This window comes from Sturnira hondurensis, unplaced genomic scaffold, assembly GCF_014824575.4.
Source record: "Sturnira hondurensis isolate 20B ecotype Veracruz unplaced genomic scaffold, ASM1482457v3 Scaffold0016462, whole genome shotgun sequence".
Lineage (NCBI taxonomy): Eukaryota > Metazoa > Chordata > Mammalia > Chiroptera > Phyllostomidae > Sturnira > Sturnira hondurensis.
Genome location: NW_028089093.1, coordinates 11270292 through 11291341, shown reverse-complemented (window position 1 = coordinate 11291341; position 21050 = coordinate 11270292). Strand labels below are relative to the sequence as shown.

The following is a 21050-nucleotide window of genomic DNA, read 5'->3' as shown; positions in this document are numbered from 1 at the left end:
AGTAGGTTTACAAAACACAGAGTTCATTCTTGTATTATTATTTAATAATTATTATGTTATTTTTCATATGAACAACTGTAAACCTACTTTTACCGCACCGTGAATGTGGATAGATAGGTTTATAGGCAGATAGGTATACACCAATGTAAAATCACTCCATTCAACAGTAGGTTGAAAGAGAAGATGCTCATTAATATTTAAGAGTTTAATAGTCACATGGTTTTGAAATTTAAATTGTGTTAATAAAGACTATTATATGCGTTGCCAATTACCAAAACCTCCTCAATATCAGTCTTGCAATATGAATGGAGGAAGAGAACAGGGTTTTGACTTTAAGGTTCTGTTATGTGAAAATTAATCAACAAATTTATTTTTCAAAAAATCTGTCAATATTCTTATTAAAGCAAGGATAATAAATATGCATTCAGATGTTTAAATTTTTAGTCAAATGATTTGTTACCCCTTAAAAGTAATCTTAGTCTCTTTTCAAACATTGAAAAACAAAGTTTTATCTATTGTTTTATTAAAATTACATATATTGAAATGAACCATAAAATGTGGGATAAATAAAAATAGTTCATATCATAATTTTTATTTCCTCTGTAAATCCCTACATTACCAATGGTAATGTTTTAATCCTAATATAACATGGCTAATAAGAGTTTACTCCTTTCCAGGCATAAACATTCTATAACAATTAACTCGTTTAACCTTTACCATAAACTTACAAGGAAGGTAGGATTATTATTTCTATTTTTTATATGAGCCCTTTAAGCAATTAGCCCAAGACATTAATTCAACTAATATTTGTTGAAGCTACTGTGTGACTGGCACCATGATAGTTTCTGTGGGAATGGTAGTTATGCTGGGAAAGTTGTTAAGTTTTGTTGTGAATCTCATCAAGTTTAAATCCATTTACTTAGGCCAGAAATCCTTGAATAGGACATTCTGTCTACAAGTTAGATGAGGGTTCAGTTCTCAAAACTTCATCAAGAAATTTGCAATTATCTTTTCTGGGGAGTCTATCCTTCTTCCCCAGGTCAGACAGCAGTTCCATGTGTTGTCAACAGGTTATTGGGCAAATTCTCCCCTTTCCAGGTGTTTTTTTTTCTACTTTTCTAATGGAAATAGTATAGGCAGTCTGGATTCTAGGTGTTACACATATTGTCTATTTAATCATATATAAATATATGATGGATCATTTGATGGCAAAGAAATGTGATATCGTGATTAGACGAATACACATTAACTTGTAGATTAAGTTGGTGAATTGAAGATGGAGCATACTTCACTAAGGTCACTAGGTTTAAACTTACAGTGGGCTTTCTCAAACTAAAGCTGTTCCTTGCATTCCCATCCACTAGATTTTAACATGTGAGAACTTCCATAATTCTTGTTTTCTTTTTGGCTCTAATCCTCTCCTCAGGGTTTGCTTTCATGGTGGGTATCCTATAATGGAGAACTAACTAGTCATGGCACCAGGACAAAAGTCACTGGATGAAAGGGATATCTGTACTGAGAGCCAAACGTTCAAATTCCATGGTAAGAATGATGATGTTATAGGAGCCAATTCACAAGACATCTTGATTAAGTTTTCCCCACCAAACAGGGCTTGGGTTAGTACTGTTAGCACTTATTTTAAGCTTCTTTTTCTCTGCTTTAACAGATAACTAGCCTATTTCCATCCATCCATTCAGGTGAAAACTTTCTTCATTTCATCACATTCATATTTTTAATCAGATATGTTCAAATCTTATAAATCAGAATATTCTTAAGGTGACTTTGGATAACTGCTCAGATTGCTCACATGATAACCAAATATACTACCTCAGAGAGAATAATCTTATTCCTTTCATGCTAATATTTTTTTAAATTTTGAAAAAAAATTACAGAGTCTCTAGTAATGAAAACATTGTTGACTTGAAATGCTCATTAACAAATCAGACCAATAGCTGGAATTTTGGTCTCCATATTGATTCTTCTGGGTATTAGGTTACCTTTAAGAAAAGTTATATTACACTTTCCATTTGGTTTAGGCCAATCTATATGAAAAATAAAGGGGTGAATAGTCATGAAATACAACTTTGAAACACTTAAGTCACTAAACAAGTTAAGGTAACCAGAGTGACACAATAATGTCAAAGGGAACTTGCAGTTTGAATTTTGGGTAAAGGTTTTTGTTTTGATAATATATATTTTCTTATTAAGTAAGGTACTTAAGATAGAATTCTTTTTTAATTTTATTTGATTTTTATTGCATTTAAAAATTTTTTAAATGCCTTGAAATGTATGATGTATCTAAAAATTGACCAGTCAGGCTTTTGATTGACAGCTGAACATCAACAATTTGTTAAATTGCCCAAAGCATTAATATAGGGCAAGTCATCAGAGTTTTATGGCTTTATATTAAACAGTTGAGTAATGAGTTGAATTTATAGTCTATTTTAAATAATCAGGAAGCTTTAAAGTTTTATGCATTTACATAACAATTGGCTAAATATTTACCTCACAAGATTATTCATATTTCATATCGTAATACATTGTTATTGACCTGCTCTTTACAGTGCTTGAAAACTCATTATATAATATAGGATAGCTAAAAATCAATAATGCTACTGTAGCTAATTCATTTGTTAGATGTTTTTGCTATCCTATAAGTATGTGGTTCTCTTGGAGAAACTATAATTATTGATATCTATCTATTTGACCACAGAAAAATAAGATATAATCTGAGCTGAAATTTATTTTAAACTCTTCTGTTGAATGAGGTTTATTCAAGATATTTGGTTATATCACAACTGATATAACTTCTTATGATGGCTCTGTATATGACAGGGACCACAGAGGGACCTGTGCCTTCACTGCACAGCCAGAGCCAGATGGTCTAACCAAGTGCTCTGGTGTCTAGGTCTAAAAATTAGGGTAAGTCCTCGCAGAGGACTACAAGTATATGCACAGGAGTCATTCTAGATTCTTTAATTGTTTGTGACTACAAAACAGGATCAAAAGGACTTACAACCATAAGGGAGCCAGGGTCTCTAAATTCCCATAATTGTTAATTCCATATTTAAGTGATTTTAAGTAATTCCATAAGAAAATAAGTACTTGTATTTTTTAATACTTATAATGAATAATAATATAATTTAAATTTAAAAATTTTATCGTTTAAATATTTTGTAGAGAAATTCCCTGCATTCTCTTCTTGTAGAAGATGCCTTTAGTAACTCACCCTCTTGAGTTGGAAAGCAAAACCTATCAAGGAAAGAGCTGAAAATTGGTTTTAGTGGATAGCAAAGAGGTAGTAGTTACATAGTGTAGAAAAGGTTATGCCAAAACAAGCACTAACTGTACTTCACAATCCAATTCAAAAACATTTTACATTGTGGCATTTATACTGTAATGAAGAATTGGCAAAACCTTTCTCATTCTTTCATAAGAACTAGAAGTATATGAAAGTAGACTAAGAGACATGTATGACAGTGTGTACAAAATTAACCACAGAACTACAAAGTGACAAAAATATTTTAAAGAGATCATGTACCAATGGAGGTCTAATCTGAAGAGGCTTATTGTGAGTAAAATATATCCTTAAAATACCAGTTTTTAAAAATTTTATGCTAGTGTATCTACTAAGAATATTTGTTTTATAAATTTCTAAATATTTTTATATTTAGCCCTGAGAGAAATAAATATTCTGGAAAATAAACATGATTTTTGAGGCTTTGTGTGTTCATTGGCAATCATCCTGTACCCTAGTTTTGGAATTACAGACTTGGGATTTACCATAGATGCCTGTCAACTCAAAGATATCTCCTGAATAGGCTGTCATTTCATTGTAGTCCCCCTTTTCTCTCTGAAGGGAGTTATGAATAACCAAGAACATTAGAAGAAGTGCCTACTTTATAAAAAAAGAATAGTTTCCACCCCAGCTTACTCATAGCCCACCAGTGATATGCGGTGTAAGAAGTATGTTTTTTGAAGTTAGAAATTTGTGCACTCTAATCACATTTCTAGCACCTCTATGTTTGATCTTGGGGAAATCTTTCACCTAGTTTTAGTCTCCATTTCTTAATTCTTTAATTTTTATAAGGATAGCAATGCCTAGTTCACTATGTACAGTTACAGGGTGTAACTGAGTACAGGCAAGATAGTGCACACAGAGTAAACTATACGTTTATTCACCCAGCAAGAATGGACTATATGCATAGACTCTGTGCTAGCCACACTGATAATCAAGAAGACAGAGCTATAAACAGACATGGCTTCATAGAGCTCAAAGCATGTGAGGCAGAAACAGAACAAAAAAAAAGTACACTTAAGAGAAAAAAAGCAATTTCACATACTGATAAGTTTTTTAAAAAAGAAGAAAATAGTATCACATATCAATGGTGTACTGACACCGGCTCACTTGGCGCAGCTGGTAAGAGCTGTTTCTCTGTATCTCTCCCCAACTCTACACTGGTGGCATCATGTTGGGAGGTTGGCCACTGTGTCAGGGTATTTACACCAAGGAAATCAAGGGCCAAAATCAGCCTTTCTCCTCCCTTTGTTTCTGTGAGCTTGTTCTTATATGTTTACTAGCACGCTGCTGGGTGCAGAAGTAACAGGGATGTGTAAGAATAATTAATAGAATGGCCAAACCTCCCTGAGGAAAGACCATTGATTTGAGGACTTAAGATAAAAAGAAGCCAGCCCTTGCAGAGATCCAAGGGCAGAATATTTTAGACGGAGAGAACAGCAAGTACAACAGCTCTATGGCTTGAGTGTTCAAGGAGCAGCTGTATAAAAAAAGATAATTTGTGATGGTGCTTGTGTCTGAGAAGATACCAAATTGGTTGGTGATGTAAAGACTGACCGGGGTTGTGAGCTTCTGTGTGTTCGAAATGTGACATTAATTTCCAAAACCGACTTATGATCAACACAATCCAGGATCTCAGAAATTCTATTAGCTTATGTAAGATACGTTAACGTAAGTTATAACTTTCTGGCAGGACTTTACAACAAATTCGTTAGATAAGTAAAGAAAAGGTATCTTTGTTCCTTGACAACTGCTGCTAGTTAATGGAGAACATGGTTTGGAATCTTGGAAGGACTAGACTCAAGGCTTACACCAGTTTCTGGTCAGTGTTTCAGTGAGAAATTTGGAGAGGAGAGAGGAGAGTAAGAAAAAAAAAAACAAGTATGCCCAAAATGCTTAGATAGGCTTAGGGGAAGCAGAGGAGAGAAAAGCAATTGGACTTAAGCTTCCAGAGGAAAGCATACGCTTTCCACAGAAACTGGATCAAAGATCAGGAGACTGGAGAAAGTGGCTGCCAAAGCGGAACGGCACCCCAGTGATGACGGGACTGAAGACAAACTTTGCTTACGTTGCCAACAGGGGACGTTGATCCCAGTCTTTGTGGTCCTTTTATACTAGTTTGAGCTTTTAAAAACTATCTCTGGGCCTGAAATTTAGGTATAAGTTTTGAAGAGTTTCCTTTCATATCCACTTGTAAAATATCCTGGCCATCTATGTAATAACCATTCTAATTAGATATTGTGTCTCACCAATTTAATACTTAAAAAAACCCTAAAAACATTTATCCCACTAAAATAAATTTTTCTTCACATATTGATACAAATAATTTGCTACCATTTTCCTACTTTTTAAAAATGATTTTTCTTATTGCATGTGTGAGTGACTTTTTAAATTATACTTTAGTGGCTTTCTTCATTACTAAAGGATACATATAGAACCTGGTTTTAATGTTTACTATTCCATCTTACACACAATTGATAGGAAGAAGTACTTAAGTGTCAAGGGACACTTTGTATCGCAACACTATGGGTTTCTATTGGTATTTCTCGGTATAGTAAAGGGTAATTGTGCAACAAAATTTCTATAAAGGTCTCGAGAATGCAAAGGCAACAGAAATAATGGCCTCGTTTTTATAACCAAATCATACTTCTAAACTAGGTTTTGCTATTGCAGAGAGTACCATCATATTCAAATAATTCTCTTCTCAATTATTTGCATTTTTAAATTAAGGAAACAAATTAATAAGTGTTCCAAACAAATGGGAGGGTTGGAAGGCGAAGGAAAGAGGACCTCTGGCACCTGTTGCTTAAGTGTTATTTAAATATATTTCCTTTTTAAAGGAAGATGTCAGGTTCAGGTGTGAGAAAAATAAAATCTAGCTCCCACCTGCTCTTGGAGGGAAAGATGGGGCTCAGGATGAGGGTCGATGTGTGAGGCTGAAAAAAGGGCAGTAAAGGTCAGTTGCACTGAAAGTAAACTATGCCTAGTGAACATTCCCAGGGTCTCGCTGCACTTGAACATGAGTTACCACTTTTCTATGTGCAGAATTATTGAGCATGACAGATTTTTCTGTTGATATAAGGGAACACATTTGCTCATACCTGAAATGAAGGTCTTTAAAGGAGAATTGTGTTTCAATGATTCCAGTTGTTTTCACTCGAGAATGTAGAACATCCTGCTCATTTGGGACATACCCAGGAGCTGTTATTCTGTCCAAATCATTAAGGTAGCTAATAAAAAAAAGAAAAGAAAATAACATATATATTTTTAACTTTGTATTTGAAGATACTAGGATATAGTACAAATGATTTTTTGTTGTTGTTTAGAGTCTATTAAAAGTGTTAAACTCCAGACTGGTGATTTTCAAACTCTGCTCATCACAATTACAAGAGCTTTTTGGGAGGGATGTCACAGAGCACTGAGCGTGGTACACAGCTGACCCATGGGAGTGGGGGCCCCTTTTAAAAGTACACTGAGAAATGCTGCCTTAGCTTGCATTTTGTGAGGCATATGTGATATATTTGCTGGTCTAATCATAGACATTTGAGAAAAAAGTTCTTTTTATTAGACTTACATCATCCAAATGATGTAACAGTGATCACTAGTCTAATGATCACTAGATTAATCTCAAAATGTTATAGTTTGTATTTGGGCACTTTGAATTTTAAGAAATAAAATTTTGACTTTCTTGCTGGTTCACACTGGAACTAATTCATGAAATTGCTCATCCATCCCCTAGCCAGCATTCTTGGGGACAGAAAACTGATCCTACACCTTGTACCCACTCCTGACTCTTCTATTCTTCCATCGGTGCATCAGTGTGTCCCACTCTTCCCTGGAGGCCATATTTAAAAACTCTCCTTTTAGCAGGCTGAATACTACCCTCTCTCTACAGGATCTAGGAGTGATGAGAGACAGGAAGAGGTCTGATTAAGCTGGGTGCTCTATGAGAAGAGTCTATTAGGTTAGAGGAAAGAAATAACTTTTAACTCCATCCTTGAAACCAGATAATGTTTATAGACTAAAACAAATCTTTTATTGCTTTAAAAACAGTTAAAAACTACTGTTCTAGACTTTTGACACAAAGGCTGTAGTAGCTTAGCAAAATGGTTATTTCCGGGGAAATGTTATATAGATATAGTAATAGACTGGTAAGATTTTTAATGACCAACTTTGCCATTCTACTGAACCAAGTTTACACATGTAGCTTAAATAGGAAGATAATTATGGGCTTACATCCCTATAGATAGAATTTGAGAGGTAGAATCCAACTGAATATTATTATTTAAATTCAAATTTTTCAGAGTCTAAGTTGAATAGTTGTTTAGCCCTTAGCACCTAACATAATGCCTCAAAAAAGCAAAGCTCTTTTATCATTTGTTAAAAAATAAGTTCAACAGCAACATAGATAATTTATTCTTTTTTAAATTTTAAAAAAGATTTTATTTATTTATGTTTAGAGAGGAAGGGAAGGAGAGGAGGAGAGAAACATCAATGTATGGTTGCCTCTCGTGAGTCCCCTGCTGGGAACTGGCCTGCAACCCAGGCATGTGCCCTGACTGGGAATCGGATCACGATCGTGTGGTTCTCAGGCCCGTGCTCAATCCACTGAGCTACACCAGCCAGGGCAGATAATTTATTCTTAAAGGATCTTTCTTCTTTTAAGCTGAAATAAACTTAGAATAGGTAAGTACCCTAAAGGGATTTTGACCAAGGACAAAGAGGCAGTCACACTTCAGAAACACGTATGTATATAATATAAAAATTTATCACCATGTTTTAGTCTCATAAAATTCTATTTTCTTAAAAAAAGAAAAAATATATCGTAAGACAATATTGAAATATTTTTCTAGCTCATCTATTTTCTATTTTGTTAATCAAATTCCTTTGGACAAGGTCTACATAGGTGGTAGGTATACTGCCAGTTAACTGGTTCATGCAGGGGCAAAAACAAAACAAAAACATATTTGCCATGATAGATATTAAATTCATTTTAATAGTAGCCAAATGAATGCTTTGGTAAAGAAAGACACATTTTAATGTATTTTATTTGCATATATAAATCATTTCAAGCAAAGCAGAAGGGTTAGCAGAGTGGCATATTTGCATTTAAAATATTTGTTTTTATAAACAAATACAGGATTTGGGTGCTCAAGCCTGTGGGCTCAAACTTAAACCAAATCAGATGCTCTAAGTATATCTGTGTGTGTGTAATCTCAAATCACTTCAAAATATCTGATTCTTTTTCTATTCATATAAAAACCCTATTTTTCCTGTTCAAGGCTGTGTTAAATCTGAAAGCATATGGAATCTCAATAGCATACTGGACAGTCCCAATGAGTAAACCACCAAGTATTAATTAAATTCCTTCCCCTGTTTGCCATGGTCATGGTCATGGTCGTTTCCTTCAGTTTGCTAGTAACTATGGTTCGGGAGGTGTTATGATGCCAACAATATTATTTTTTCTTATACTGCTTAGTACTTCATCTCTGTTAGCTTCAACATGAAAGGTCTCTATGTTTGCGAGATGAACAAATATCTCATTTTCATCAAAAAAAATGACAGAAAGCAGAAGAAAGGAAGAAAAGAGAAAAGAGGAGGAAAAGAAAGGAAAGAAGAGAAATAGGAGAAGGGATAGAAAGGAAAAGAGAGGAAGGAAAGAAAAGAGGCCATTGCTTTATATAATCCTTGTGAAATAGACATGGATTGGTATTGATCTAATATTATATTTTCTAGTTTTAAAATGTAAATGTTACTCAGTACTTGAAAAAAATCTGCTGTTAATTTTTGGAGGAAAAATTAGCCATTCAACTATTTTTTTCTTAACAAGCTTTTACTTAATATTTCTTTTTAAGGATCTGTAAAAACAAAAAAGTTAGCATTTAATGTTTTTGATTTTATGCGAAATCTTTTCGTTTTTAGACATGGCTGGAGGTAGTGGTGGGAGAAATCAACTTTACTGTTGTTATTCTACTGCCCTGAAAATAAATCTGGATATTAAAAAGCATTACATTATCAGGAACATTCACAAGATGGGTGCAAGTAGATATTGTGTCCACATGTTTAACTTGAAGAACAGATAAGTTGCTCTTAATATGAATCTATATGATAGTCCCAGTGTAAAATATATTTTGTGCCCAAATAAAAAAATTAAAACTGAATATTAAAAGTTTAGAAAACAGAATAAAATATCATTTTATCTACCCATTTTGACTACATTATGTAAATTTTTTTGCTATCAAAGAGCAAAGTGTTGGGTAACCATATGATAATATAACTGTAAATATGTTTTTATGGTATTTTAAAAGAAAATCATGTGTATCTAAAACTAATTACAGCTATCTATCATCTATCTAATTTATCTAATATTTTTTCTTTCCAGAAGTTTGCTATCAACTTTTTATGAAAATATTACATATTTCAATTTCTTATTGTGACTGCTTTTATCAATGATTTATACAGAAAAGCAGTTTTCTATATTTCAAAGAATCCTCTTAGTATTAAAATGTGAGTAGGTACTGAGATACTTATAAAAAGTTTTTTAAGTTTATATAAATCACAGGATGATATTCATTCTCTACTTCATCACTGAGATAAGAGCTGGCCAATGGTGATGTGCCCTTTGGATCTGAAACTTAAAATGAATGTGAAAGAGTAATCACAAAAGACTGTTATCTTTTCCTATAATTCATATGGTTTATTTTCTCTCCATAATCCTTCTGCTAATTATGATTAAAAATTTGAAGTATCATGTAAGCTTTATTGTTTTGTCCTTAAATAATCTTTCATTTTTTTTCACTTTCACATTATTATTTTCTTTTAAGGGCTGATGAAGTGTTCTGTGGTGTTGGGGGTTCATTAAAAGAACTCTAAACCTTTTCACATATTTATAAGCAGGACAGAAATATAGAATTAATAATTAAATTATATTTACATGTACATATATATATACACATATTGTAGTGATATGACAATGAGATAAGAACCATTTACTAAAATAGAAACAAAATTGATAGTGAAATTATAAATAATATCACTTCCTAATTTGCTTTTGGCTAATAATTGCTACCTGGATGATAGGTATGGAAATTATATAATCTTTCTTGAGACTCAAAAAGAATTCCAAAATGTTCAAATGTTGTGGATATCACTATCTGACTTCTAGAACTTTGTATGGTGCTTCTCAAATCAAAGGAAACCCAAAGTATGTGCCAGTAATAAGATTACTTTAGAACACGACTTTAGTAACATGGATAAAGATGAAATGAGTAACCCCAAACTTACTGTGCATGTCACCAATCTGTGTTCATGTTGAGCATGATGAAAATGATTCATTCTTTTCAAATCAGAGAACACATTTAAAACATATAGATCTCAGGAAAATAGTTTCAAAAATAGTTATTTAAAGTGCTGCCCTGGTTATATTTTTTTACATCTCATTTTGATCTTTTTGTTTGTCTTGAATGACATTTATTTTAGTATAATACAATGTAAAGCCATTTACTTACCTCATTTGTGATTGTAAATGCAGAATATACAGTTCTAATTCTTAATTTGACATATTTTAACTACCACTCCCATCACAATATGTTCACTTACTAAGCTGCTGAGTCATTGAGCTGATATTCAGATGACCTCGCAAAGCAGGCCTGGACTCCCGGATCTCTCCATAGCCGTTTTATCACCTCAGCTAGCTCTGGTGTCATCCCACCATCTTCCACTGTGTGTGCTGTCGCACAAAGTTGTTGTTGGTCTTCCTATGGCGATGTTTTTATGAAAAGAACAAAAGTGTTTTGTTATTTTAAATAACATTCTTTTTTTTTTAAAAAAAAGAGCATTTCAACAGGATGATTTTATATTATTTCTTGAGGTAATGATTCGATTGAACATCTATTCAATAGAATGGAAGGTTAATAAAACTAAAGTTCCTAATGATCATTGGCTGATACTCAGAAGAGTTATCCATTGCAAAGACTAATATATTTAAGTGTTATAATTTAAAAAATAGGATATTTCGTTATAGATAACTTTTGAACATGACGTGAAAAGGGATAATAATACTGTAGTGGAAGTCCATTAAGATCTCAGTTTCTCAAAATGTTCTAAAAGGATAATGAATGTGATCTAAATTGCTTTTTCTTTTATCTTAGCCATTGTTTTCCTAGGAAATAAAAATACAATGTAAAATTTAGAACAAAGGTGAAAAATAAAACTCTAAAATTACACTTAAAAATTGATATAAAATATTACTTGCCATCATGTACTTATTTAGATTAACCATATAAATGATTAATGATAAATACTTTGATCCACTCCAAGTTTTGAACATGTATGTGGTGTTATTATTTGCATGCCCTTGGGGAAGTTAATAGGGCAGAGGTCAGACTTCATGGAAAAAAAGAGAAGGGCATTTGGGAAAACATGGATAAAACTTGAGAATATTATGCTCAGTGAAACAAGTCAGCCAGAAAAAGCTAAAAACCATATAATTTCACTTATATGTGGACTATAAAACTGAAACTCACAAACACAGACAGACAACAGTATGGTGGTTACCACAGAGAAGGGGATGGGAGGGTGGTAGAAGGGAAAGAAGACTAAATACATGGTGACAAGATGATTTGATTTAGGGTGGTGGGCACACAATGCAATACACAGATCATGTATCATGGAAATGTACATTTGAAATTTATGTGACCCTATTAACCAATGTTACCTCAATAAATTTAATAAAATTGAAAAGAAAAGAAAAAAGAAAAGAAAGCACGCACTGTGTTAGCTTTGATGAGATTTGGAGCTGACAAGAGCAGAAAGAATTAAAAGTACACTGATTAAATAATGTGGTCCACAGTTTATCTAAACTAATTATCAAATTTGTTTTGTGAGAAAAAAATTTTTAAGAATAAGAATTTGAGTTTCAAAATAATTACTGACTTTTATAGACCAGGCAAAAGAAGAAGAAGGGGGTCAGATTCTGGTTGTCGGACTCCAAATCTTATACTCTTTCCTACACATGTTATATTCTCAAAACAGTTAGCACATGTGATATCTTACACAATTCTCACAACAGTTATATAGACACTCTTTTTTCCCCCATTTTACAAATGAGGACTCAAAAGCTAGGTGGTTAATTTGATAAATCAGTAAAGACAACAAGCATCAGAAAAAGATTCAAACCCAGATATATTTTGTGCAATGTCAGGAGTATGTCCAATAAGAATTTGCTGGTTTTCTGATGCATTTTAATTTATTATTATTTTAAATTGATTCCAAGTTTATTTCACTGCTTTATTAAAAATGTACTCTTTACATGAAAAAACTAAAGGTATCTTTCATAACATTAGAGAGAGGCTCTGTTAAAACTAAAAATCTTATTTTTGTCTTCACATTGAGATTTTATTGTCAAACCAAACTGATGAAGTGACCATTAAACCAACAATTTCAAATGGCCCAAATCAAAGGCTTGACCCCGTTTTCTTGCATCAGCACAGGGTAAAATTGAAATCCCTCTTCCTGATTAGTTGGATCAGAAAGAGAACTGCAAAGCCAGCAAAACATAATCCAGGCACTTTTGCCAGCATCATCTTATGTACCTCTTCCACTATGAAAATGTCACTTAGGAGAAATGATGCAATGAAAGTTACTCAAAGAACTTTGTCCTTACAGGGAAAATATTACATACCCAGTTAGCACACCTTTACAAACCGAGGTAATAAATTCCTTTGTTTCTCTTTTGAAATTTCCATTTTTAATTTAAATATAATTTGTTTGTATAGATATCATGAACATAGTCTCACTTGAACATTTAAATGTCCAAAAATCCTCTTTGATGACCACATCAATCCTAGAATTTTCCCCAAGAGCAAGCAATCTGATCAATTAGTCTTTCTAGATTTTTCTTATTTACTTTATTGAATTCATAGCAGAAGTTGATGGCACTGATTTAAGCCTATGGGGCACTTCTTAAAAATACTGATATCAGAACCTTTACCTGAACAAAATAAGTCAGAATTTCTGGGTGTCAGTTTCTGCAAAAATATTTTTTAAAAAATCTCTCAAGTAACACAATGTGCAGCTTGAGTTGGGAATCCCTGGACATGTATAGTTAAAATAAGAAATTTCTTATTAGACATATTACATTTCTATTGTTGAAGTTGTTCTCCAATTATTTAAAGTGCTGACACAGTAATTTACAGCAGGGGTCCCCAGGCTCCAGGTGCATGGACCATGGACCAGTACCAGTCTGTGGCCTGTTAGGAACCGGGCTGCACAGTGGGAGGTGAGCAGCAGCTGAGCAAGCAAAGCTTCAGCTGTATTTACAGCCAGTCCCCATCTCTGACATTACCACCCGAGCTCTGCATGCTGTCAGATCCGTGATGCATTAGATTCTCACAGGAGCAGGAACCCTACTGTGAACTGTGCTTGTGGGGGATCTAGGTTGCCCAGTCCCTATGAGGATCTAATGCCTGATGATCTGAGCTGGAGCTGAGGCGGTGGTGCTACTGGCACAGAGGAGCAGCTGCAAACATAGATCATCATTAGCAGAAGTTTGACTGCAAAGAAACCACAATAAATAAGTTGCTTGCGGACTCACAGCAAAGCCCTATCAGTGAGTGGCAAGTGACAATTAAGCTGCATCTGGTGGCAGGCTGTAAAGCCATTTCCTCCTCTTTGCAGTTTGTGGAAAAATTGTCTTCCATGAAACCAGTCTCTGGTGCCCAAAAGGTTGGAAACCTCTAATTTAAAGAATCAAAATTCACGTGTTTAAGGGATAGGGCCCACCAAACAAATTTGAATTTTTTTAATTTGTAACACCAAAATTAACAGGTATTATGAAAAGTTGTCTTTTACATAACAGCCAAATTGATTAAAAACTGAACTCCTACTGCTTATCTTACTGCCATATTTTAAAAACACCAATACTTTCCCATCAAACTCAAAATAAAAACCAAATCCATTAGCATTGCTCACAAGGCTCTACGTGTTTTGACCCATGTCTTTCCTTTCATCATTATTTCTTTATCTCTCCCTCCCCCTCTCTGTCTCTCTGTGTCTCTGTCTCTCTCTCCCCTCTCTTCCTTTCCCCATTCCTCAAGAACCACTGGATTCCTTATTGTTCCTTGAACTCATAAGCCCCGATTTCAGAGCTCCTTTCGTGTTCTCCTTGTTGCTCACTTCCTCCTTCATTCAGGTGTCTTCCCAAACACGGATTCCTTAAGGATGACATCCAGGGCATCCCTTTCTTCCATTCTTTCATTCTTTTCTAGCCTTCATTACCTTACACTCCTTGATTTTTCATAGTACTTATTAATACTTATGTAGTACATATTTCTTTATTTTTTTCATTTTAAGTTTTTATATTTTATTCTTTTATTTTTATTTCTTGGCTAAGGTAACTTTTTTTAAAAAATTATTTACCCTATTACAGTTGTCCCAGTATTTACCCCCATGTGCCTCTGTGTCCCCACCCCACCCCCTACAGTCCATCTCCACCCTGTTGTGCATGTGCAGGGTCATTCACACATGTTCTTTGACTAATCCCTTTCCTTTCTTTCCACCATTCCCCTCCTTCCCCCTCCCCTCTGGCAGCTGTCAGTCTTGTTCCATGTTTTCATTATAAGATCATTATAGAGGAAATGCTTTAAAAAACAAACAAAAAAGCAAACAAACAAAACTGTATCTTTTACATTAGGCTGTAAGCACTTGAAGACAGAGATTTTGTGATTTTGCTCATTACTGCATCCTTAATACTAAGAACAGAACTTAATATATAGTATACTATATAATATTATACCTAAATTATACCTATATTATATTATTATATAATATATAATAATTTATCATATAATATATAATAATATATTATTATATAACATTATATATTATATAATATTAACAATATATATTATAGTAATATTAATATATTATTATATTAATATAATATATTATGTATTATATAATATTATATATTACCTATATATATTATTATACCTATATTATATTATACCTATAATATAATACCTAAAATATTGTTCAGTGAATAAATTAATAAAATAAATATGCTAATTAACTCAGACCATGTGTTCTTGAGAAACTTTAAGGGATCTCCAATAATTTCCCACATTTTTTCCTAAGGCTTGAAGTGGCGATGAGTGGCATGCTGAAAAAATGTTATTGCCTTATCATTTATTTGGAAAAGCATGGGAATTATGGTGGTTCTAGACTGGCTCATTTGAGGTTACATAATTCTAGAACTGTTGCTAGAAAGAAAAATATATAGTTTCTCTACAGGTTACCCAGAACTTCCTCATCAAAATTAAAGACCTCATTTGAGTTCTTAAACTTCATAAAACTCATTCAGAACCCTAGCCTCATATTTCCAAAAATTGCAGAAAATATTTATCAAAGGAAGGAAAGAATATCATCATCTAGTAACTTGGGGGAATGCCAGTTTTAAAATGCCAGGTTTGTTGATACAGATTTTCAGAGCCTTTTGTAACTAATATTGTTTGCAAATATTATCTAACTATCTAAGAAGTTGTAATATTGAATACTATGTATATATCTCAAACTTATTTTCTCATTGAACTTTTATCATAGGGCATCTTCAGAAATTAATGTTTTTGGTTCAGATTGTAGGGTTCAATTCATAGAGTGCTTTGTCAAAAATGGTCAGAAAACCACCCAGATTGTGTGATAAAAGTGTTATAACTTTCAGCATTCTTTTATACTGGCTTAGTGGATGTTCCAGATGTTATAAATATAATAAAATTCAGAAAGTGTAAATAAAAATTTGCTAAATGCCTTTATTATGATCCCTCTTATTTCTTCAGCTTTTTTTCTCTTTATAAGCTTTATATTTATGACATTATTCTATTAAATATTAAACCAAAACAAGAACAAGCCTCTTTTTCTGTAACTCTTACCCCTCCCTTACTTCTCAGCTATCATTTCAGAAATTGTATTTAAACTGTTCCTCTTCTTATTTCTCGACACACTTCAATGCATTCTATGTCCAGTGAAACCTCTCATTACATACCCAATGACCTATATATTATCAAACCCAATATGTTCCTTTTACATATACTTCATTCTTGGCCTTTCAATGTAGATAACCTTTCTTTGGAAAAGTTGTCTTGAATTCTGTGATTCCACAAACTCCTGGTTTTCCTCTAACTATTCCATCCTCTCCTACATGGTTTTCCTCTCAAATGACCAGAAACTATTACAGTTTTTCAATACTTTTACCTATGTCTCTATTCTCTTTAAAGCCCTTCCCCAACTAAGCACTAGTTCTCCGTTGTCCCATCTACTTCCTCAGTGTAATTATACACTGAGATGTAAAGGTATGCCAATAACAGCAAGATTTAAATGTCTACCCAAAATGTCTTTTGAACTTTGAATGCACATTTTCAACTGCTTGCACATGTAGAGATCTCACAGAACTTATACAAACTCAACATTTCCAAAACAAGACTAATTAGTCCTCCTCCATCCCCACTAGCAATAGTCCTCCCTTTCTCAGTAATTCTGTCAAAGAGTAAGGAGGAACTCCCGATTAGCTCCACACCCAGCTGTGCTGCCCTTTGAGATAGCTGACACTTTACAATTACTTGTTCAATATGCCTTTCTTCTTTTGAGGGCAAATACTCTTTCCATCTTCTTTACTGAATATTTTTGCATATTTTACTGCATATTTTTCAGCATATCCCTATTGCCCAGAGAGATGTCTTTCATACAAAAATATTGATAGTTTAATGAAAATAATTTTTTCAAGTGATGTCAGATATGCAGACTTCAATACATACATTTTCATTAGCCTATATTCAAAGCAATTACTGAAAAATATTAATACTTAATATTTACTGGGAGCTTACATCCTGCAATACTCTGTATTTAAGTAGACTTCTTATATTTCTGCTTTGTTCTATAATAGTCATTGTAATTTAGTGAGCAAAGCGTTAACAGATTTGGATAAAGAAACTGAAATTAGAGACATTAAGCAACTTGTCCAAACTTACAGAACCAGTGACCAAAAAGCTCATGTAAACTTCTTGTCAAGACTCTTTCTCTCTCTAAAGGACAATCTGTGTAATAATATACAAATGCTTATGTGAGAACCATAAGTAAAAAAAACACATTTAAACACAAAGCTGTAGAATATTAGAACTCTGAATGCTACACATAGAACACGTATTTAGAAATTAATCTGTTAAATATGCAGTTTAAGCCAGGTATCGAGAATGTATTAATCTTAAAATCAAATAGTAAAGAATATGATTGAAACTGCCATCATTTATATTAGTTTAAATAAAAATACGAGCCAGGTCATACTTGACAATGGTAATGTTTGATATTTGAGAACATAGGTTGTGCTAATTGCTCAGTGCTGCTTCATCTGTTTATTCCATTCAACATACAGTTTGAATAAACTACTTTGTTTTTATGTTTTCATGAGCATAATGGCAGCAACGTACAGAGTCTATTATCTTCACTTCACGTTAATGCCAGATCATTAAGATTCTCAGCCAACAGGTGTCAGGTCTTTAGTAATTACTGGAATCACTTATTTGCAAACATTGGGCTATACAAAGCACACAATGTATTTAAATAAGTAGCAATAGGAAAGGTTGTGATTTCCAACGTCAGCGATGCAAATACATGGAATATCGCACATGCAAATCAAAGCATTGAATCATTCTTAAGTAAATGCAGAAGGAACACCTGTTTCAGGTATTATTACTGTAAAGAGGAAAGAAAATGATTATTACAAACATTTTTACAAAATACCTTGTATAGGAAGAAGTACTCTAATAGAAGATGGGAGAAGTGGGTTTTGCTCTAAACTGTAGCAATTTAAAGGAGGCCAAATTGTTAATCTCTTGTGGCACTTATTTTTTACTTCTTTAAGGAAAGGGGTTATACCGGGTCGTTTTTTAAGGGTCAGTTCAAAATCCTGGGTTCAAAGGAAGTGCTAGGGTCAGAGTGTTAAATCAACTACCCGTGAATAAAAACATAATAGTAAGGTAAAAAATGAAAGGATGGTGGAGTTCATTTCTTATAAGTTCCCCTTTTCCCATGTGAGAGAAAAAACTATAAGCTAGAAAACTATGTGACTTACTGGAGCCAAATGGGGTTAGCTAAAAACGGGAGAGCCTTGCAGAACTCCTGACTCTGCTTTACAAACTCTGTGCCCTAAGGACATTCCATGCTCTTTGTCAAAGAGTGGCAGAACTAAATAAAATTTACCATTTCCTTTAAAATTATCAGCATGAGTTTCCTCAAAAAAATAAAAGTTGAACTACTGTATGATCCAGCAATTCCCCTTCTGGGTAGCTATCAGAAGAAAACAAAACACTACTTCAGAAAGATATATGGATCTTTATGTTCCCTGCAGTGTTATTTAAAATAGCCAAGATACGGAAGCTACATAAGTACCCATAGGTAGAAGGATTAAAAAATGTATATATACACACACATACTGGTCTATCTGTGTCTCTAGAAACACATATACAAATAATGGAATATTACTCAGCCACAAAAAAAGAATGAAACCTTACCATTTGAAACAATATTGGTGGACCTAGAGGGTATCATGCTACATAGAATAGGTCAGACAGAGAAAGACAAAGAGCTTATGAGTTCGCTTTTATGTGGGGAGGAGCAAAAAAAAGTGAAGTAGAAAAAAAAGGCACAAACTTCCAGTTATGAAATAAATCAATCAAAGAGATGTAATGTATAGCAATAATAAAAACACTCCCAGTAAACAAAAGCCCTGGACTGGATGGCTGCACAGGTGAATTTTATCAAAAATTCTGAGAAGAACTAACACCTCTCCTTCTCTAACTGTTTCATAAAATTAAAGAGGAGGGAAGGCTCCCGAATTTTATGAGGCCAGCATTATCCTAATTTCAAAACTAGATAAAGACTCTACAAAGAAAGAAAATTACAGGTCAATATCTCTGATGAACACAGGTGTGAAAATCCTCCACAACATATAGCAAACCGAATACAATGATGCATCAAAAAGATCATACACTGTGATCAAGTGGGATTTCTTCCAGGCATGCAAGGATGGTTCAACATTCACAAATCAATAAATGTGATGGTCTACATACACAAAATGAAGGATAAAAACTGCCTGATTATGTCAATAGATGCAATTGATAAAGTCCAGTACCCATTTATGATAAAAACTCTCAGCTAAGTTAGATTAGAGGAAACATAACTAAACACAATAAAGGCCATATATGACAAACCCACTGCCAGCATCGTATGCAATGGGCAAAAACTACAAGCCTTCCCCTTAAGATCGAGAAAAAGACAGGGAGGTCCACTTTCACCTCTCTTACTTACTCAACATAGTCCTGGAAGTCCTAGCCAAGTACTGGAAGTCCTAGCCACAGCAATCAAAGAAGAAGAAATGAAAGGCATCCAGATTGAAAAAGGTGAAGTAAAACTGTCATTACTTGCAGATGACATGATACAGTACATAGGGAACCCCAAAGATTTCACCAAGAAACTACTAGAACTGATAAATGAATTCAGCAAACTAGCAGGATAAAAAATTAATAATGAGAAATCAATTGCATTTTCATATGCCAATAATGAATAGAAGGGGACATTACAAAAACAATCTCATTTACAATTGCCACAAAAAGAATAAAATACCTAGAAATAAACCTAATGAAGGATGTAAAAGACCTGGACCTGGAAAATTATAAGTCACTGAAGAAAGAAAGAGAAGATATAAAGAAGTGGGAGTACATACAGTGTTTCTGGATAGGAAGAACTAACATCATTAAAAATGTCCATACTACCCAAAGCAATCTATAGATTCAATGCAATTTCTATCAAGATTCCAATGATGTATTTCACAGAACCAGACAAATATTTCAAAAATTTATATGGCAACACAAAAGGCCCCACATAGCAACAGCGATCCTGAGAAAGAAGAAAAAGGTTGAAGGAATCATGGTACCTAATATTAAACTATATTCTAAGGCTATAAACATCAAAACAACATGGTGCTGTCATAAAAACAGACATATAGATCAATGGAATAGACTTAAGAGACCAGAAATAAGCTCAGACCGTTATAGTCAACTAATATTTGACAGAGGAAGCAAGAGCATACAATGGGCTCCAGTTAGTTTACTCAATAAATGGTGTTGGGAAAATTAGACACATGGAGAAAATGAAACTAGCCCACCTTCTTATACCACACACAAGAATAAATTCGAAGTGGATTAAAGACTCAAATGTAGACCCCAAGCCATAATAATCATAGAAGAAAACATAGGTGGCAAAAACATGGACTCACTTATAACAATATTTTATTGGATATATCTCCCCAGGCAAGGGAAACAAAAGAAAGATTAAACAAATGGGACTATATCAAACTATAAAGTTTTTGCATGGTCAAGGAAACCATCAACAGAATAAAAAGACAACCCACAGAATGGGAGAACATGTTTGCCGATACATGTGGTAAGGGGTTAATATCCAAAATTTATAAAGAACTTATAAAAGTCAACACCAAAAAAAAAAAAACCAACAACAACAACAAACAAACCCATACAATCCAATAAAAAAATCAACCAGGACTTGAATAGATACCTCCAAACAAAACATACACATGGCCAAAAGACATGTGAAAAAATGCTCAACATCACTAATCATCAGAGAAATGCAAATTCAAACAACAGTGGGAAATCACTTCACACCTGTCACAATGGCTACCAAAAATAAA

The 21050-nt window shown here is 33.6% G+C and overlaps 1 protein-coding gene across 2 annotated transcripts in view; it reads right to left on the bottom strand.

The window, feature by feature from the left end:
• The window catches only part of GNAT3 (G protein subunit alpha transducin 3), a 139005-nt gene that overhangs the window by 8680 nt on the left and 109275 nt on the right, over positions 1-21050 (bottom strand). For both annotated transcript variants that reach the window (XM_037066166.1, XM_037066167.1), the window contains exons 4-5: positions 10898-11055; positions 6400-6528 (exon numbers count right to left, since the gene is read on the bottom strand). In XM_037066166.1, the coding sequence (XP_036922061.1) occupies positions 6400-6528; positions 10898-11055 (287 nt within the window). The remainder of the gene's footprint in view (positions 1-6399; positions 6529-10897; positions 11056-21050) is intronic.